A 21,785-nucleotide genomic window follows, 5' to 3' on the forward strand; every position below is an offset into this window, starting at 1 on the left:
AGTTTCTCTGATAACACAACGTGTCAGCCTTTGCAATACTAATATGATAATGTTGGTCCTGTCTTTCCAAAATCTGGCACCTTGAAGGCAAGCTGCTACTGACCTGGGCCCTTCAACTGTGACAGTCTGGAGTTGCTGCAAACATCCTTTCCACCATGGCAAATGCAACCAGTAAGGTTTGGGATGCTGATCTCCCCTCCACTGCATATTCCATCTCCGGGGTTTGGAATTTTCTGTGACTTATTGGGAAAGGAACAATGGGTTCCGCTATCCTGGAGTTAGCATCAGAGGTCAGCATTGTTGGCCATGGGCCACGGTTCACACCCCAGAAGAAGGCCCACTCCCAACCCCTGGATCCCACTGGCTCTGCTGATGCTCCTCCTTACTGTTATTGTCTTTTCACTTGTCCCCTTTAACAAAGTGAGCAGCAGCAGGAACAAGGAAATGCAGCAGCACCATCTTCTCGCCATGCCTGTTTCCTCTGGACAGTGCATGGACTGGCTCAAACGGAGAGGGGCAAGTGAATGGGCAGCACTGACAGCAGGGAGGGAATCCCCACCCAAATAGTGCTGAGTTTTCTAAATCCTTTGTTAGCATCCATACCCTTTTCATGAACTGCCAAATACTGGTAACAATACTACCCGAGCCTGTGAAAACTCTTCATCACTTTCTTTTCCTATTAGATTTCCTACTTTGTTGAGATGAGAATAATAAGCTACAATTAGCTTATAAATATCCAGCTCTGGAGATGATTTGAAATTCACTCTGTGCAGACCTTTTATCACCTTATAATTGGATGCTTCCTATATCCAGGCACCCTGGCACACAGTCAGCAATCAGGCATAAGCCACAAGCCCTGCACGTTCCTTGAAGCACATCAATAATGGCATCTCCACACACAACAAGGACGGAGTTCTACCAGATCAAAATAGTATATTTCACACATACAGTAAAGCAGCGAAAATGAAGTGCTGGTATATGATGCACCTCAGAATGGCTGCTAGTTAAAATCAGTGCTGGTACACAAAGACATCTCAACAGGTGCTCCTGTTACCCTCCCTTCTGTTTAAACTGCTATGCTAGACAGCCTCTGAACAGACGGACAATCCTGGCTTTCCAAGAGGGGAATGACAAATATCATTTTCTAAAATACCTGAAATGCTTCACTTTAAACCAATTTGTACAATAGCCTGTTTCAAGCGAAAAAGAATAATTGTTCTGTGCAGATCCATGAATTCTACACTGTTTGAAAATCCCTGCCATCTGACGTAGAGGGATTTATAGGTTTAGTGGAAATTGCTTTCCCCACTGTCCAGATTAAATACTGTGGGATGATTTTTCGTATGAGTAAACATCCTTTCAATAATGAACAGACTGATAATGTCTTAAAAAGAGAAAAAGGATCTTCATTTTGGTTTTCTTCTTCTTTTGTGGACTATTTCCGGACATAAGACCAGAGGATATCATGTTGACTGTTCATAAAATGCAGTTTAGCATTTTCTTGCTGTTTTGGGCATGGGTTTTGTCCACAGAATGCAGAGCTCACTGGCAAGGGAAAGAAATTCATGAAGTGTACAAGAAAGGCAGGTGAGTTGAATTGTCAATCTGCAGGGCGAGAGATGATGCAGTATTTCAGATGAACAAAACGGCCGTAATGGGTCAAACTAGCTGCCTCACATTTGTACAAGAGATCTTCTGTTCTTTGCTTTTAATGCTTTGTGTTGCTCCCTTTTCATTTAGTGTTGTGCATTTTTACAACTCAACATACCAGATGAACAAATGAAAATTCAATTTACTATGGCTTTCTAGCTTTAGGGAAGAGAAGCAGGAGGAGTTTAATTGGCATTTATTAAACAAAATTTTAATCAATATATTGATGTTACTGAAGGACTGTGACTAGATATAGATATAGATATAGATATAGATATAGATATTTTACAAGAAATTTACAGACAGATTGTAATGTTTTTCAGTTTCAAATTTTGAATACATACCCAACACATAAAGAGGTATGTTGTTTAAAACTGCCATGATAATCTTCTTTGAGTGTCATGCATTCAACTTTCTATGTATATGCCCATTATAATTATTAATATTTACCTATATTGTATTAGTGTTTTGAAGCAGAAATAAGTCAAATCAGACGGCAAACTGTTGTGGAAAAATAGGAGAAGTTATAAAATTCCCTCTAGATTCCTGATCTGCTTATTTCTACAATGAAGATGTGTTATTTTTCTTGGGCTGATATAATAAGGAGAAAACATACAATGGTTGGAGATCAGAAGGGATACTGATGGTCCATATATTTTTATCTGTTCAGTATTTCTAATATTAACTGCCAGTTGCCCAGTTCAACATTTTACTGTGGGTGAGCAGGTTAAGTGCTTGTGCAGATTAGATCAGAGACTGTGACATTGTAGTTTTCATTACAAAAACTGTTATCTAAGACACATGCTAAGTAAGATAGCCATAAGTCTCTTAATTTTAAAAACCAGTTTTACATATTATTTCAGCATAAGCTGTGAAAATGATTATAATTAATAGAGTTGAGCGTGTTTTTGGTGGGGAGAATCTAACATTTTTAAAGCAATATAACTCCACTGATTTAGGAAGGCCAAGCGGTTCAGTTTCAAAACTATTACTACAGTATCGATATTTATGTTAATAATTTATATCCTAAGATAAGTTAATTTAAGGAAGTTTGTGAAAGGAAAGTCCCCTCTACACCCCATGGAAAGCCTCTCCAGAAGGCCAGGAGGGCACAACATGAACAGTGTGGGGTGGGCTTGGGGGTTTTGGGGTAGAGGGAATTGACCTATATGAAGAACTCTGCCTAATGTCAGGGTCTATAGCCCCCTTCTGTAGCAACCTCTTGAACATGTGATCACACAAGAAGAGCCTGCTGTTTCAGGCCACTGGCCCATCTAGTCTAGCATCTTGTTGTCACAATGGCCAACCAGACGCCTGTGGGAAACTGGCAAGCAAGGTCTGAGCAGGAGAGCAGTCTCACCTCCTGTGGCTTCTAGCAACTGGTATTCAGAAGCAGTAACACCTCTGGCTTTGCGGGCAGGCCATAGCCATCATCTCGCAGTGGAAGGACCCCTGAAACTCCGAAGAGGCTTTTCAGGGGCCTACACAGGGGAATAACTATTCTTCTATTAACTCCCATAAATTATATTCGGATCCAAGCCTATGAAATGCTTTCAGGGCTGGTATCTAAATAGGTAAAGGAGATACCATTCACAGCTGAATGATTAAATTGATAAATTGCCACAGATACTAAAGAAAAGTGACCTTTGCTAATATTTACTGCCAAATAGATTAATGTAAGCGAGTGGAGCAAAACCTTCAGAAACGTGTGTGGCAAAGACACTTAGGGTGCAGTTCTAATGCTGCTTACCTGGAAGTAGCCTCATTGAATTCAACAGGACTTACTTCTGGGTAGGCAGGTTTAATATTGCACTGTCAGGCAGTGATCTATGATGTGAAAAGGGTGTGTGTTATAATTTAGTGGTTATTTGCTTAATATTTGCTTTTCAAACACATACACCACCACCACCTGGCCTAGGACAGGCCTTCAAGGACATAAATCGCTGTCCTTATGTTCTCCTCTGAAATGTTGGAAGATATATTGATGCTTAAATTGCCTGATCCGGTTCATGCTTTCCAATAATCATACTTTTGTGTATGCTGCAGCTGACATCGATCTCAATCACGCTAATTTCCATTTCAAATTGTTTTCCATGGCATGTGGGAGCACAGAAAAGAAATGGAAAGCTACAGAAGTCTGTGAAAGAAAGCAGTAATTGTTGGCCCAACAGCCAATTGGCAAGACATAAAGGACTCATCAGGTGCCCTGTGTTTATTCCAGGAGTTCTGAAAGATTCTATTAACTGGTTGCATATTGGAATGACATGCACCTGATATAGTCTGGGCAGAGAAACTAGACACAGGAGGGGACAGCTTGTACTTTCTCCCGTGCTCTGCAGGAGACTGGGCAAACTGGACCTAAGAGCACATCAAAAATTACAGATAGGTTGTCTAGTAACAGTCCAGAGCAAGAAAACAAATAAGAAAAACAGAGAGATGAGAATCTTATATATTCCACAGAATAAAGTAACTGGTTAAAACAATTCTAGCAGACTTGTTTCACACCCACACCTCATGTATGGGACTTGCTAAATATGCCAGGCCCTGCAAAAGAAAATTAGGAAGCTTAGATTTGTAAATCATCAACCAAATATGTACATCGTAATATGATGCATGAAGACTAAGGGTAGATCAGGATTTGGCTTCCAACAGGGAGGCTGTTTTTACTGATAAAAAGCATTCCTTCATGAAATGGGAATGTTCTGTTGGAGTGGGCGTGGGGGGGGCAGGACCCAATGTGGTGCTGATACTGATACCTGATGTACTGAAATCAGGACATTGCTTTTGGAAAGTTCTTGCAGACCCTGGAAAAGGGATTGTTCACACTGGATCAGGTAATGGGTGGAGACAGGGTACCTACTTTCCAATTCCTAATATAATAAAGCTACTTTTATTTTCTTAGGGCAGGGATGGGAAACCTGTGGCCCTCCAAGTGTTATTGCGCGTAAGCCTGTCCCGCCCTTCCCCTTTTCTGGTGCCAAACACTGTGCGCACATGCACAATTGTAGATACATTGAACGTGCACAAAATGGCAGCTGCCTGTACAATACTTCCTAATTTTGCTTTTGGTTTCCTTTCAATATTGAGTTTGAAACAAATTATACTGACAACAATGTATCATGACTGTGGCCTTGCCTTTTTCTTTCCTGATAGTGACATTTTAAAAAGCATCACCACCCAACACAATTTTGCCCTGAAAGATTTTTATTTTGCAGCTGTTTTCAACTTTGTCTCTGGTTTCTAGAAAAACCATGAGTTCCATGGATGGCCCTACCATAAGGATGCTTTTCTTCAGTTAATTCTAATTTGATGTACTTAAATTGTCCCATTCTAGCTAGTCTTCCCATGAGAAGACGCCAAAACTATTCAACTATTATTTACAGCTTTTGCCAACCTGGAACCCTCCAGATGTTTCAGCCCATTCCACTAAAAAAAAAAAAAAAAAAATACATGGAAAATCCAGCATAGAGATAACAACTAAAACCAATATAAAGCCATCAGTGGGATAAGGTTGGCCTTTAAGTAGGAGTAGGGAAGCACCCCAGCAACAGGCTGTCTCTGACTTATGGCTATTTGTTTCAACATCTGAAACAAGTGTATGCCTACAAGTGTAAATGAGTAGGAAGCTCACCATGCAGTAAGGAAACATGCAAAGGCAAGGTTCCTGAGTGCGCAGAGGTGCCTGCCATCATCATCTAGATGGCCAGCACCAACGTGGACACTGATTTTGAGGGGGGATGAATCAGGAGGGTCAGAAGAGGCAGTAGCACAACCCACAGGTGCTAGACCAAGTCCAGTAAGCAGAGACCTTCAGAATCAGACATGCTTGGACTGGAGACCCCTGAGCTAGGACCACCAGTCACTGCAGCTTCCAAGCTGGACCCCATCATGAAGCCAGAATCATTGCCTTTAAGGGCCTCAAATGCCACTGAGAACGTTCACCACAAAAGCTAGTGTGCTCAATTAAAAAGAATGGAGAGACGGCAGTGTATCAGACTCCAGGACAGAGGGCTGAACCTGTAGGAGTCCTGGGAAGGGTAGTCAGGGCCAATAGAACAGCTCAGTTCCTACACAGCACATGTTGGAGTTGTCTTATCTCAGGGTCCTGTCCAGGGTCCTGAAATATATATATCTCTGGTCACCATTACTTCCTGATTACTATTATTGACCTTTTGAATTACACTGCCTTTGCTTGTCAGTCTCTTGCTCTTGCTACTTGCTCAGGATTACTGCTTCTCCCAGACTCCACTGTGGGCTCAGTCTTGAAGTTGATCCTTCTGCCTGTGCTCCTATGGGAATCTAATCTGCCCTGTCCCAATTTTGTTGGAGTTTGTATGTTCCCAGCACTGAGAAATAAGGCAATACATATTTCTAGGGCCTTAAATATCTTATTTTCCTTGTGTGTGCACTGCTTTCTCAGAAGCAATTCCCCCTTCCCCCAAGTTCAATGGGACTTACTCCCAGGTATAGGATTTTTTTGGCCTTGGATAACGTTGGTACGAATGGTACAGATGTGGTGAAATAACTAAACAATGTTACTACAAAGGCTAATGACCCTTGGCTTAAGTAAAATCCCCCCCTCACTTAAATAGCAGTGTTGTCTCTCAAGTAGGTTCAGTATCATTATCCATGCCTGGCTGATGGAAAAGTGACATCAGAAGACAGGTTGTGTTGGGGCACAAAGTGGTTCAGCACCCTCTGCCCAAACACCTCTTCTGCTCTGTAAATTGTGTCCCACACACCACTGTCTGTCTCAGGAGGGGGGAACCTCTACCCTTCCAGTTCTTGTTGGACTCCAATACCCACCAACCCCAGCCATCACAGCCAATGAGAGATCAATTTTCCCCCTGATCCTTAGTTCCTCCAGATGACACATTTATTGAGCTTGCATAGCCTGATCTGCTTGCACAAAGCTTACATGGAAGTTATACCATGTACAGTCTTTATCGAGCATTTGTTCTGATTTGTGGGGAGGCTATATGCCAATGAGCATTCGTTCTGATTTGCTTGCCACTATGGTTATATGGCTCCCTGTTGATCAGTCTTCTATCCCACACTTTGCATTTCTTTGTCACTTGCTTAACTGCAAAAAGTCCTTTAAATAAAGGTGGATTTGATGTGCCAGAACACCCTGATCCACTTTATTTGCTCAAATCTAACCTTGTGGTATACAGTTGAATTCCTCCTTTTTGCAATTTGAATTGCAAAAAGTACTGATGGTCCGGAGGCAACCCAGTTTTCTGATAGAGCTTCCTGAATTTCCAAACAGGAGCATAGTCTCCTTTTGACTGAGTTTTCTTCTTTTACTGCACCCACAAGTGGACATCTTATACAAATGACTGGGTGAGGCAGAACAGTTAATGGGTGACAACTAAGGTGTAACTGGAACGGAGGCTGCTTTGCAGTGATCATGAAAATTTTCCACCATTGCAACTTCCTGCGTACAATCTTGGCTCAAGCTAGGATAGGGATAAGGATGGGGATTTGCCTTAAAGAAGGGCTAGAGGGGTTCTGAAATGAATTCTTTTACATGCACAGGCTGGAAAGCCTGCCAAAGGGGAGGAAGGTGAAGTGGGGGGGGGGGAACCTCCCACTGCCACAGAGCAGCCCTACATAGTTCCTGTGCTGCCACTAGAATCCCACTGTGACCCAGATTTAATCTATTTTTACCTCTCTTGTTTTATCGTCTTCCTTTTTTCTGCTCTGCATTTTCCTACTGCATCATTTCTAACAGCAGTCACACCTACTAATCTTCCCTGTCCTTAGCTCTTTGCTCTACTGCTGATAGTTATTATTTCCCTTATGAGTTGGTTCTCATAGAATTACCCCAAAGCAATTCAACAGTAAAAATATGTAAAAAACAGTAAAAAAGAATTTCAAGTCTAACACAGATACAGACTGGGATTTTTATTTTTTATTTTAAATGATCTTCACTTAAAAGTATTGTTGGGAAAGGAAGGTCTTCAACAGGTGCCAAGAAGATAATAGAAAAATACACTACGAAAGACTGGAGAAGTGATACCCATTTCCTTTTACTTTTTGTAGGTTGAGTTTATTATTAACTCCTTCTTCCCCTTGTGATTTTTTCTCTGTGATGGCACTTGGTAAACTACTTGTTCCTCCAGCCCAGAAATGGAAACCTGAAGCCTTCAACACATTATTGTTGGACTTGTACTCCCACCAGCCCCACTCAGAATGGCAAATGGTTAGGAATGATGGAAGCTGCAGCCCAATAACAACTGAAGGGCACAGCTTTGCCATCCTTGCTCTAGCCTATGTACCACATTTTCTACTTGGTGACATTCCTGCTGAGATACAACAAGCTACCACCACCCACTTCCTGCACTTTCTGTAAACAAGTGAAGACATTTTTGTTCCAACAGGCTTTCACAGCTGGACAAGTGGGTCTTTACCATGAGTGTCCTCTTGTTAGGGTTTCAGTCTTTTTCTAAATGTACCTGTTGTTTTGTGTTTTTAACTATCATCTATGTAAACTGCCCTGAGAAATCAAAGATGCTGATGATAATTTCTTCTTTCTACCACTTGCACAACCTAAGCATCTTTCCACTGTCACCATCTTCCCGCTTCTTGAATTCATAGAATCATAGAATTGGAAGAGACCACAAGGGCCATCGAGTCCAACCCCCTGCCAAGCAGGAACCACCATCAGACCACTCCTGACATATGGTTGTCAAGCCTCTGCTTAAAGACCTCCAAAGAAGGAGACTCCACCACACTCCTTGGCAGCAAATTCCACTGTCAAACAGCTCTTACTGTCAGGAAGTTCTTCCTAATGTTTAGGTGGAATCTTCTTTCTTGTAATTTGGATCCATTGTTCCGTGTCCGCTTCTCTGGAGCAGCAGAAAACAACCTTTCTCCCTCCTCTATGTGACATCCTTTTATATATTTGAACATGGCTATCATCTCACCCCTTAACCTCCTCTTCTCCAGGCTAAACATGCCCAGCTCCCTTAGCCGTTCCTCATAAGGCATCGTTTCCAGGCCTTTGACCATTTTGGTTGCCCTCCTCTGGACACATTCCAGTTTGTCAGTGTCCTTCTTGAACTGTGGTGCCCAGAACTGGACACAGTACTCCAGGTGAGGTCTGACCAGAGCAGAATACAGTGGCACTATTACTTCCCTTGTTCTAGATGCTATACTCCTATTGATGCAGCCCAGAATTGCATTGGCTTTTTTAGCTGCCGCGTCACACTGTTGGCTCATGTCAAGTTTGTGGTCAACCAAGACTCCTAGATCCTTTTCACATGTACTGCTCTCAAGCCAGGTGTCACCCATCTTGTATTTGTGCCTCTCTTTTTTTTTTGCCCAAGTGCAATATTTTACATTTCTCCCTGTTAAAATTCATCTTGTTTGTTTTGGCCCAGTTCTCTAATCTGTCAAGGTCGTTTTGAAGTGTGATACTGTCCTCTGGGGTGTTAGCCACCCCTCCCAGTTTGGTGTCATCTGCAAATTTGATCAGGATGCCCTTGAGTCCATCATCCAAGTCGTTGATAAAGATGTTGAATAAGACCGGGCCCAAGACAGAACCCTGTGGCACCCCACTAGTCACTCTTCTCCAGGATGAAGAGGAACCATTGATGAGCACCCTTTGGGTCCGGTCAGTCAGCCAGTTACAAATCCACTGAGTGGTAGCATAGTCAAGACCGCATTTTACCAGCTTCTTTACAAGAATATCATGGGGCACCTTGTCAAATGCCTTGCTGAAATCACCCTAATGCATTCACCCTAATGAATTCACCCTAATGCATCTCTCCATCTCTACTGAGAGGACCTGTCCATCTGTCTTTCCTCCCGCCAACATTCTCTCTCTCTCTCTCATTGGATTTTTTTATCAACTTTTTTCAGAACTGGGATGGGTGGGGGAGGAAAGTTTTATGTCATTCAGAAAGATAGTTGTCAATATTGTGTTGCTTCCAGAGATTATGAAAAAATAAAATCGATAAGATTATATGATTTGGCTTACTTTTTGCCTTCCTCTGCTGTACATCTTGCATTGCTTGACTGAGCTATTTGAAGTTATTCGCTCATCAAGCACCTTTCGCAACACCCTTTCATTGTGGTGTGCAAAACCAGAAGAAAGAAGCTTGGCAGCAGTACTGGAGTCACTGTAAAGAACTTACAAGAGATTGTGCAGTTCCTTGTGCAAAATTGAAGCACACCTCAGAATTTCAGTTCCCTTTTCATGTACAGCTATCCTTTGCTAATTCCTTTGCTATCCTTTGCTCAAGAGCAACCCTAATATTATTTCTGATTAACAGTGGGAAAATTATTCAATAACTTCTTTTAAGGTAGTGATTTAATTAAAGTAAAATAATACCTTCACGTTCTATTTGTACCATAGTTACACTTTTGGAAGACTGAAAAAATATGTTCTCCCTGATAGGGAAGTGAGATCAGAGATTCACAGAAGATTGGGAAAAGTTCACAGAATACATGCACAACTTAAGTGAAAAACAAATAACGCTTGTAAGCTTTAATGAAGCTCTGTAAAAAAGAAATGCTAGAATTTGAGTGAAATAAGATTTAATTTATAAATAATTAGGTGAGATTTCAGAAATGTGTAAGAAATTAAGAAGGGAAGGAGTACCAGCCAAGTTGAGGGAAGTCAAAAAAAGAGATTGGATGTAAAAAACTGTATGAATTGTATCAATTTGTTTTATTTGTAAACTGAATAAAAATTATATATAAAAAAAAGATAGGGAAGTGATGATTGCACCAGGATTTAAGAACGATTGTTTCTTAAAGTGCTTGTAACTTCCACTTTATTAAGTAACTATCACTTGTAACACAGAATCCTGGAGTTGTGGACATTTCTTTTCCTTCTCATCACCTCTTTAGACCTTTTCAGTCCTAGTATTGCCTGTGCTTAAAACCAAAAATTCTCAAAGTCAAATGTGCCCTGAGGCCAGGGTTTATGTTACAGGGGGACACACCTTATGTTGGGAGGAGGGCACAACTAAGCTGTCCGCAATGCGACTGGTCAGTTATTTAAGTATTTTTATTTACTTTATTTTATTTACTTGGCTATGCCCATGCCCAGCATTGGGCAGAACGCAGATGAAATTTGGGGAGAGGGAATCCAACAGTTTTTGGTGGGTTGGGTTTTGGGGAGGATAACCTAATGTGGAAGTGTTCCCCCCTCCCCACATGTATGAACAAAGCCCAGCAGTAAAGCTGTCTATTCACTTGTAAAAAAAACCCAACAAAAAAAACACCTGATCCCCTTTACCTTTCCTGCAACTGGACCATGAACAAAAACCTAAGTTTTTCTCTGATTGGTTGAAAGACCTACGATTGAGGGTGCTTCCAGATCATAGCTGTCAACTTACAGATTTGAAAATAAGGGACCAGCAGCCTTGAAAATAAGGGACCAGCAGCCAAAATAAGGGACCTGCAGCCTCACCTGTTCCAGGCACTCCAGTCTTCCTGTCCTCCTGCAGTCTGGTCAAACTCATGCTGGGTAGCTTCGAGAACACTGTCCAACCAACTTTGTAACCAGGGGTTCAACTGAATAGAATCTGAATCACATGCACCACAAGGCCTATGCAGCCTCAACTTAAGATGGCTCCCCGGCCTGGCTTTGCACTGCAAAGTTTGCAGCAACACATGCAACAAAATGGCATACAGCATTCAAAAAAACCCCTCAGCTTGCATTAACTAGCCACACACAAGGCATGCAAGCTCCTCCCCCCCAGTCGTTCTTAGACTTCTTATTGGGTGAGCAACACAGCCAAGCAACACAGCTGGAGCCTCCCTCCTCCCTGGCCAGCAGGGAGGGAGAGAGAGGAGCTGCTTCCTTTGAAATTTAAGGGACATCATTTAAGGGACATTTAAGGGACATCCATCAATAAGGGACAGCAGCGGGACATGGCGCTGGAATAAGGACTGTCCCTTCAAATAAGGGACACTTGACAGCTATGTTCCAGATGGGTGTTTATTGTGGGGTAGGCACACCTCGCACATGCGTATTTTTTTACAGCATCTGCATGACGTTTCTGGCATCAAAATGGCATCCCATATCTCTCCCCCCCACCAACCCTTATCAGATTTGCCCATTCCAGGAAAACCCCAAAACTGTAAAAAAGAAAGAAAGAAAGAAAGAAAGAAAGAAAGAAATGTTACCAACTAGCAGTTTGCAATAGCAGAACTATCCTTTTACAATAGTAACCTTGCCCCATCTAGAAGTCCCCTCAGGTTCCCCATGTTGGAACATGCAATATGATGCCACTTGTTTCAATATTGCAATGGTCCTGTTTTATAAGTAATGTATTGAGCAACAGCTCAACATAGTGGTGTTCTGCCAAGTGCATGGAGGCAGACTGTTGCTTCATAATGGCTCTAGAGAACAAACCAAAGGCTGGGCACAGCAACTGACCCCTCAGTCCTTGGTGGGATAGCTGTACATGCAAATACGGTACATTGTACCAATCTGGTTTGCCTTTTGCTTCTGGCATGTCAACCTTTTCCATGTCATCTGCAATAGCTCAAGATTAATGGATAGATCTGGCCTTACTTCTCCCAGACACCAGGTCTAATGCTCCCGCACATCTTACCAGATAGACCTGGCCTCGCAGCCATTGGGCACAAGTACTGCATCACTACAACTTAAGTTGATCCCTAGACTTGAGGTGCTAAACTAGTATCTTATTTACTTCTATTTACTTTCTTTGGCTGCTTCCAGGCAACTTGTTCATTAAGCATTCATCTTGATTACTTTGCACAAAGTTTGCAGGGATGTTATACACCTCCAACATTCATTCTGGAATGAATTCATTCAGCATTCATTCTGATTAATTTGCAAAGACGCTATTATATGATGTCACATCAATGAATTGTTATCCTACAGTCTCCAGTGCACCCTCCTGTCACTTTCCTTACAAAAAGAGAGAGTCCAATTTCTTAATTGTGCAACCTGATTTTACTGTTATGTGAGGAGAAATCAAGAACAGTTAAGAAATGCTTCTTTCAATACATCCCTTCTCTAGGCTCCACTAATCCTTGATGAGTTCACATGGTCAGTCTTTGTTTAAATAAGTCACAATCTACCCTCTTGTCAGATGAGCAAAATACAAGATGCAAACCCCATAATAACTAAAAAGCTAGCTCACCACATTATGTCATACTCTATGTCTGAACTGTGCATATAAACACAAGTAGCCCCTGCCCCCAATGTTCCTGTCTGCTCCCCCACCCCTGACCTTCCCATATTGAACAGGGGTCCTAACCACACAGAGACTTCAAAGCATGTTCACGTGAACACGCATGAAAAATACCCTTCATACCTTTACACGCAACATGCATGGGGGAAGCATGCTGGGGACAGGGCTAGTATGTGCACCCCCCTGCCATGCCCCATACTTGTGTTTGCATTCCCCTTTCAGGCATAACAGAGCAAGGCTTACTATGTCTAAGAAACTTAGGGAGGGTTTTTATGCTACTGCTTTCTGCAGAGCACACTATTGTGCCTCCTGAAGAACAAGTATGAAAGCTATACTAGATAGGACATGGGAGTTTCATGGCTGGAGCTCCTGACCACCTGTTTCTTTGGACAAATCAAACAAACTTTGTGGGTATTTGAATCAGGGCTAGAGCTCACAGCAAACCTCCTAACTCTTTGGTCATATCCATGCCATACATGGCTTCCTCCCAAAGGATCCTGGGAACTGTAGTTTGTTACAGATGCTGGGAACTGTAGCCTTGTTAGGGGTAAACTACAGTTCTCAAGATAATTGGGAGAAGCATTATGTTTTAAATGTGCTTTGAATGTGTGGTGTAGATGTGACCCCACACCCAGACTCTGATCCAGATTTCCCTTTCTGGGAATAATTTATATTAGTGGCTGAGTGGAAAACAGACAAAAAATTAATTTGCTAGTCAGGATGAGTGAGGAGTGGGAATAGACTCGGATAAGAGATGGGAGCACTAACCCTTCAACTCCACTCAGACATGGCGGGTGCAGAGCTATTATAATAGCAGGGATACTGGGATGTGCAGGGGAGGGGAGGGGAAGCCCGTGAAAGGTAGTTTTCAAGGCACCTGGCAGGCCAAAATCTGACTGCAGAATTGCATTCTGCTTGGTCACAGGTTCTACAGGCACCATTGGCAGGTGTTAAGCTGCTGCTAAACCACTCTTTGACACTTTTTCTAAAGCTAATTGGCCGCCCAACCTCCTGCACACTGGGGCTGGGGCAAGGGGAGGAATTCTAAACAGGATCATAGCTTCGTAGGAACTGGTTACAACTCCCCTCTCTGTGCACTACAACCCTGATGAAAACTAGGAACTTCTTCACTTTGTAACAAATTCCCTGGGTGGACTAACAATCCAATCCTATTTCCAGGGAACTCTTGTAGCTCTGTGAGGGTCTCCTATCAACTCTCAACACCCTTAACAAACTACACACCTCAGGATTCTTTGGGGGAAGCAGTGACTACCGTATTTAATGTGGCATGATACTGCTTTAAATGGATAGTGCAGATGTGACATCGAGGCGCAAGATTTCTGTGTGCAATGACAATTTTATTTTAATTTGTTTATCTGGAGAAGTGTTAAGTATGTAAGCCTCCATCTCCAATCTGAAGTGAAACATCTTGCACACAGACTTCTGACCATTGAGGCATTGTCTTTGTGTTTTTGTTTTCTCCTTCAGTTTTGTTCCTGGGAATTGTCTGATTACATTTTATCATCTAAGAAATGTAGAATGATCAAAGAATTCAGTTTCTTTCTAGTGCAGAGAATAGCAGGGAGAGCTAAACGAAGGAAAAACGTATGAGGAAGCAGTTTAGAGTTCCATTTTAACATGACTGCACTGGTCCCTTCCCCTCACATTGTAAACAACCACGTAGTAAAATTTTTAATTCCTCTACCAATGTAAGAACAGAGTACAGTATTTAGATACAATGACAGCTCACTAGGTGCATAGCTTTGCTTGTCTGCTCTGAGTTGCTACATTTTCACTCAGGGTTTTGTTCCAGGGGATCTGTTGATTGAGCATTTATCATGATTTGTTCCCACAACTTTTCAGAGAGATTAGATGTTGCCTGTATATTGAGCATTCATTCCGATTTGTTTGCATGAAGCAACTGTTCTACCACACTTTCCAGCACATTTTCCTGTCACTCTCCTTATTGCAAAAAATATCTGCTGAGGGGCAGGTTGTGTTTGTTGCACAAGAGTGCAACCTAAATTTGCTGATCTGTGATTGAATCCCACCCAATTATGGTATCAATATGGGCAATCCAGGATCAGTTCCAGGTTTGGGAACCCTTAGGAAAGTGCTTTCTATGAAACCCCTCCTACATGGGTCCCCCACCTCCTCCAGCCACAAGCTGACCTGCTGGTGGCAATGGCAGTCAACTGTGAGTCAGGGTTTTAAATGTCCCACAATGCCCGAAAGCAACCAATGTAGCATTTGCTCCTGGGCATTGTGGGAAATTTAAAAGACAGCTTGTTGTTGCATGCTGTCCAGGACATTTTTTGCTGCCAGTGGGCTGTCCAAGTGGGTACCCTGTCCAAGGGTATCAGGAGTCAAGAGGCAATGCTTGTTTTGGTTTAACTTACTGCTGCATTTGGAAGGTTTTCAGTTCCCCTGCAGCTTAGTTCACTTGCTTGAGTCATCTATATTTGTTCTACTGACCTCCCTTCACCTCCAATGCATCGGTTGGCACATTACACTTTGAACCTTTTTGCTTTCTTTTTATGGTACACTATTAATCTGGATTAGATGGGTTGAACAGTTACAAATGTTTGGCAATGAAGAGCCTGGTTCAGTAAAGGAATTGGTATTGAATGATGCTTGGCTTTCAGAGCCTTACAATCCTATAGGCCAGTGGCGGCCAAACTTGGCCCTCTAGCTGTTTTGGGACTACAATTCCCATCAACCTTGACCACTGGTCCTGTTAGCTAGGGATGATGGGAGTTGTAGTTCAAAAACAGCTGAAGGGCCAAATTTGGCCACCCCTGCTATAGGCTCTACAGCGTAGAGAGATGTGTGCAGACATAGTTTGTGTTTGAATTTTTTATGAAGAGATTTCTATATCACCCTCCACCAAAAATAGTCATGGGATGGTTTACAAAAATGAGATGATATAAAAACATGTCACAGAACTTAAAGCAGAAATAGTAAAACAATTATCATAAGTTGCAGAAATAGCATGTTGTAAGCATGTTTCAGTATGAGGGATAATAATGCTTCGTTAGTTTCCATAACAAAGTGACTTTAACATTTTAAAAATCTTGTTTTGTGGTTATTATAACATTCTGCACAGTTAATTCTAGGGGGGGGGGATGGATGTTAAAAGTTCATGTCCCAACACCTGTCTGCTTTCTGAGTCCATTTTGCTAGCCAAATTTCACGCATTAGCTCATCAAATTTCCTAAGAAAAGAATATAGACTAGCCTTCTCCTACATTTTCCAATGCTTTTAGTTGCTTTCTGTTATTACCAAAAGCTATTTTGATAATGAATTTCCTTTGTTAGTGTGTATGTGTGCTTACATAAGACAATGCAAAGTGCACCTGAATTGACAGAGACAAGAGGAGAGATTATCAAATGAGTCTGCTAACGTGATGCATCATTTTTCATTCATTAAGCCTGGATTTTACATGTTTAAAAGCTTACTTTGCTTGCTTTGCCCCTCACAAGTGTGCTAATTTAGAAGATCCTCTTTTAGTAGGGGCCCAACCTGAAAGAAGTCGGCAACTGTCAGAGTACATCAAGTGACCTGAAGTCTCTCCCTGGGTCATATATTTCCCCAGAATGCACTGTGCATCTTTGACTCCAGGGAGTCCCTTGAATTCACTAGATTTTGATGGCAGCACCTGGCTCGACAGAGCCTACCTCAGCCACTGTGGCACAAATAGGTTGGTTTAGTGTTGTCAGGGTAATGTATTCTGAGCCTGGATGGGATGTTGCACCACTCTGAGTACGCCACTTTCAACAACTCCGAGTGTGTAGACACACACGGCCATAAAGTGCATTCATTGTCTTCTGCAGACACATTTTTTTGGTCAGTGCACCCACACCGTCATCTTCATATTGTTGGTACATTGTTCTTTTGGTGTTTTGAAAGTGCCTTTCAGTAGAACAGTTAAAAGCTGTCTTGCATTTTGTGACACATTCTGAAATGCATTTGGCTTGTGTGGAAACAGAGAACACCTCCTATTGGGCAGGGTCTTATGACATTGTTAGTCCGCACCTGAACCATGGAGATTAACCTGAGAAAAACCTGAGCCAGTTGGTGTTCTAGTCTACCTGGAGGATAATCAAATTGTTTTAAAATGTGGCTTAAAATGTCTGAACAATTATTTTGAGCACTGCTGTTGTTGTTGCTACTAAAGTGTTAATATCAGTTCACTCACAATGTTATTGTCTCATGTTCTGCAGAGCTCAAATTATGGGGAGAAAGGCAGGGGGCTCTTAATAAGACCCTTTATTTAAGACCCTTATTAAAATCCATCCATTTTAGCCAGAAAAAAATGCTCCTGTAGCCTTCTAAAAACAGTGACTGGGGTGGAGGGAATTAGAAAACGATAGCTTCACCTGTTCTCCTTTCCCCGCAGGATTGAGTAAAGGCTATGAGAACTTGACTCTATACAGCAGATATTTATCCTTTGTTCCATGAGCATTACCCAGGGGTTGTGTGTAATTTTACAACCTCCTGCCTCTACTTCACTCTCCCGCTTCTGCAGACCAATCATCTAAGTTTCACACTGCAAGTTAAAAACTTTTTTTGGAGTGAGATTCCCCCTCAAAAAAGATTAAATAGAACATACCCCATGTTAGTAGCGTATGCTAGAGGTGTCAATCTATCAAATTTTCCATATTCTCTGGTCATCTTCACAGAGCAGATCATATTGGCACCAAATATTAATGGAAATAAGCGAAACTGTGGAATACGAACTGCATCTAGATCCTCTAATACAGTAATATTGTTTGGATACATCAAGAAAGTCGCATTACAGGAAGATGAATAAATTATCCTTCACCTTCTTATGTCACCCTGACTTTAAAGCACATGACTTTCCCCCAAAGAGTCCGGGGAACTATAGTTCCCATCTCACAGGAGTACAATTCCCAGAATCCTTCACAAATTGAAGTTTCTATGTTTATTTGGGTGAAGTTATGTGCTGTTGGATGTGCATTAAATGTAAGGTGTGGATAATCCCTATATGTCAAGCATGTGGAGTGGGGCAAGAATAAGATCCTCCAGAAATAGAAAATTGGCTAACCAAGTTCTGAAATATTGTTCAAATGCTCAAACTTACAAATATAATAAGGATTAGGGAAGGCCGACAGCAAGATGATTCATTGAAATGTGAGGCTTGTTTATATCATACTGTATTGGAATGTAAGGATGCAGGAGGCAACAAATGCATATAGTTTATCAAAGCAGACATAGATTTAAATATATTTGAGGTCTAGTTGCACATTACAATACGGCTGGCTAAAGTAATCTCTTTTTAGAACTATGATTATTTTATAAATTAAAATAAAACATTGGGTTATCTTATATTGAAAAATGTTGAATGTCTTTGTATAGTATGTATCCAATATTTATATAACATTTCTGTATTTATAGACAAATTAATTTAATAATGGATTTTTGTCTTTAGTGCTTATGATAATAAAATTTATATTCATAAAAAGGAAAAAAGGAAAAGTTAATCTCGAGTGTCAATATAGTGTGTCAAGGATGAAATATGTGATTTGCACTAGGAAGATATCAATGTAACTTTCTAGAAGATTGTGAACATACGCAACCTATCATTTTTTGTTTTTGTTCATAGTCGGCCTCAAAGACAGAGAAGAGAAACACATGGAGAATCACACAAGCAAGGCAGGTATGCTACTAAAAATGGAACAGGCCAACGTCCTTTCCTATGCCTTCTCTCCTTTGTAACCACCCCTACCCTCAGCAGACGTCAGTACTGATAAACTTTTCAGATCACACCCATGCCAGTGTAACTAGCAGAGTAACACAGCAGAGCTTCAAGTTCTTGGTCCTTTTCCATTGTCAGCTATTTCAGACTTGACAGTGAGGAAAACTCTTTGCCACACAGTTCAACGTGAAGTCTTTTAGTGCCTCAAGTCACAAGACAATTATTCACACTATATACATGAAGTTAGAAGATGCTGGTGCATCATAAACTATGCACTACTAATAACTAACCTGGGCTTAGGAGGTTGTAGTAAACATGGCACAAGAAACTCAAAAAGGGGAGAGATTCACACAAAGCTGCTGGATGCTGCTAGCTTTACATCAGCCAACACACATATACACAGGGGAGGCAGGGAGAGAAGGACTTCTCCTTTGGGCAAGAGGTCATGCCAGAAGCCTGTTGCTTTGAGCTGTTTTCAGGAGGCATGACTGTTGTCTGGGACAAATAGCTGTAGCTCAGTGGTAGAGCTCAGAAATGGCTGGCATGGAGCCCTGTCTGAACTTGGAGAGCTGCTGCCACTTAGAAGATATTAAGCTAGGTGGACCAGTGATCTGATTCAGTACAAAGCAGCTTCCTATACAAAATTAACTTCGGGGGCATGAAAGCCAACAGAAGATGCTACCTCTTCCTCCTATTCTGCTGGGTGATTCTGGTAATGGTGAAAACAAGCAGCCGGCCAGCAGTGCTCTTAGTCTCAAGTCTATTTTCAATGGTTACATTGGAGCAAAAGTATTTAGGCTCGAGTACCACTACCAAGTCACTGTCAACATATCAAGTAACCAGCGTGTTGCAAATTTGAAATCGAAGCCGTGGGCCTGAGCAGCAAATTACCTCAGCCCTGCTTTCGAGATAAACCAGGCACACATCCAGCTCAGACCGCCTAGACTGTGCAACCAAATTTGCTTCCCAAGCAGAACTAGCACAACTTTAAACTCACCCAGCTAAATGCAGCCTGCACATAGGCCCTGTATGAGGCCTGTTGCATGCATGGCAGCTTCCTGATTTGACAAGCCCAGACAGACAGGAAGAACTGCTTTGCCACATCTCCAGTGAGCTTCCCTACAATGCTGATGGGCTACATTTGGCTTGTGGGGGGTGTGGGTGTGGAGGTGGGCCTAAGCTGAGGTGACTGTTCTGAAGTAACTGCTTCTGTGCTTTCGCCCTCCCCTCTTTAAGGCTCTCTTTGCCTTTCCTAAGATATCTGGAGCAGGTATGGAAGCCTTTTCTCTGCAAACCTGCTTCTGGCCTGGCTGGGTTCCCAACTTGCCACATTTGCTCTTGGGCTGCAGCCAGTTGGCTTTTCAGCATTGTTTCTTTAATGCCTGTCACAAAACTATCTTAGACTTGCTTACAATTCACTTCTCAGTGCTTCCTGGCCCTGCCCCTGTCCCTGTTTACTTAGCAATTACGGTAAAGATACATTAGATAGTGTGCTATACGCTGCACAATGTTGTGTTTGTTCAATAGGGACTGAAGAATCTGAAACGTGCTTTAGCGCTCCTATCACTCTAGCTGTCTAAAAATACACCAGATCATATGGGGTTATTTTTCAAAGGTTTTTCATAGCTCCCCTACTAGTCTGTGATTGTTGGTGGGTCCAGTTACTTGAGCAGAGCTGGAGGAGATGAAGTCAGTGACATGTCAAATGTCATTTCATCTCCTCATGCCTTTCAGTCTGTAATCTTATATGCTCTTTTCTGAGAGGAGGTTCCATTGAACACCGCGGAACTTACTTCTGAGAAAACAGGCATAGGATTGAACTGCCAATGAACTCAGCGAGGTTATCCACCACTCTAGGAAATATTGGGGCTGGACTATTTTTTAGGCATTTAACCAATACAATTACTTGATTTGTGTCTCCACACATCAGATTGGTGTTCTGTGAGCCCCCTGGAGAACCCACATTAAGGAATAGTGCAGTAGTACGGTTGTGTAATTGTGCTTTTCTCTTTCTCCACATAGTCCAATATTGAAACGAAGTCCTGATATCACCAAATCACCACTTACAAAGTCAGAGCAACTTCTGAGAATAGATGACCATGACTTCAGCATGCGGCCAGGTTTTGGAGGTACGACATGTAAACTTCTGTTGATATTCTCTTTTCCTCTCTGTGTTTTCTTCAAAACACCTCTTAGTGATTTTTTTAAATAAAAGAAATCTATAGGAATAGTCAATATCTACAGGTAAAGGTGTTCCCTTGCTTTCACCCTGAAGTTTAGCTTTCATGCACTCCCCTCAGGAGTGGCATGTCCTACTTTGCCGCCTGAGGCAAAACAGGAAGGTGTCATTCCGCATCACCAGAGCCTCCCTTACCTGGGTCATGTGGCAGCATCCGTGTGGCAGCAGCAGTGATGGCGGGTTCTGGCAAGATCACACGGAGCGCACGGGATCTTGTGAGGTCTCCCTGGAAGCCAGTGCCCCTGCCTCTTCTCTGCCAGCGGTGGAGAAAGCAGGATGGGCAGGCCGCCTCTTGGCATTCTGCCCCCTGAGGTGCTGCCTCAGCCAACCTCATGAGCAGCCCGGCCCTGACTACCCTCACAGAGTCACTGTGCATTTAGTTAACGCCAGGGCAGGCAGAAATATAATAAGTGCAGCTTCCTCTCTTGCTGCATCCTGACGCTGACAAGATCTGTGCACGTTGAATTCCTGCCTGCCATTAAGTTGTTAAAGCAGGGGTGGAGAACCTGTGGCTGTCCATATGTTGTCAGGTTACAGTTCCCATCACTCCCTGCTTCATTGACCATACTAGTTGGGGATGATGGGAATTGGAGTCCAATAGCACCTGGAATACTACAGGCTCCTCCCCCTTGTGTTAAGGATGAAACCAGATGGTCGCAGAGGGTGGGGGGGGGGGAAATGTGACAAGCAACTGATGCAGCTTGTTTGCTTGAGTGGTTATATTTTGATAAAACTCAAGTAATATATTTTTTAAAGAGAGTGAATCAGTGCCCTCCTCCTCTGATCCCAGATGTGGGAGGAAAAGGGTATTTTGAGGGCAATAGGGAAGAGTATTTTCTGTGGCGCTTTTTCTTATTTCTGTATTGAAGGGCTCAGCTCTGGTTTTTAAAACGGGTTCAGACGCCTGACTGAAATTAAGCCACAAATTTGTCTGTGACCTTATTTAGCTCAGTAAACGTTCCTGTTGTGCTAAAGTCCCTTCAGTTCCTCATATAAG

At 42.3% G+C, this 21,785-nt stretch overlaps 1 protein-coding gene across 6 annotated transcripts in view; it reads left to right on the top strand.

Moving 5' to 3' along the window:
* The first annotated feature begins 1,369 nt into the window (after positions 1 to 1,369).
* GABRR1 (gamma-aminobutyric acid type A receptor subunit rho1) overlaps positions 1,370 to 21,785 on the top strand; it is a 37,521-nt gene continuing 17,105 nt past the window's right edge. Inside the window, exons 1-3 of one of the 6 annotated variants that reach the window (XM_083433540.1) lie at positions 1,370 to 1,587; positions 18,457 to 18,510; positions 20,572 to 20,678. In XM_083433540.1, the coding sequence (XP_083289666.1) occupies positions 1,466 to 1,587; positions 18,457 to 18,510; positions 20,572 to 20,678 (283 nt within the window). In that variant the 5' untranslated portion in view covers positions 1,370 to 1,465. Of the gene's footprint in view, positions 1,588 to 18,456; positions 18,511 to 19,643; positions 19,659 to 19,720; positions 19,820 to 20,369; positions 20,390 to 20,571; positions 20,679 to 21,396; positions 21,502 to 21,574; positions 21,595 to 21,785 lie in introns of those variants that run through there. The other 5 variants (XM_083433546.1, XM_083433545.1, XM_083433541.1 and 2 more) reach the window with 5 other exon arrangements.

This window comes from Podarcis tiliguerta (genome assembly GCF_965153285.1).
Source record: "Podarcis tiliguerta genome assembly, chromosome: 3".
Classification (NCBI taxonomy): Eukaryota; Metazoa; Chordata; class Lepidosauria; order Squamata; family Lacertidae; genus Podarcis; species Podarcis tiliguerta.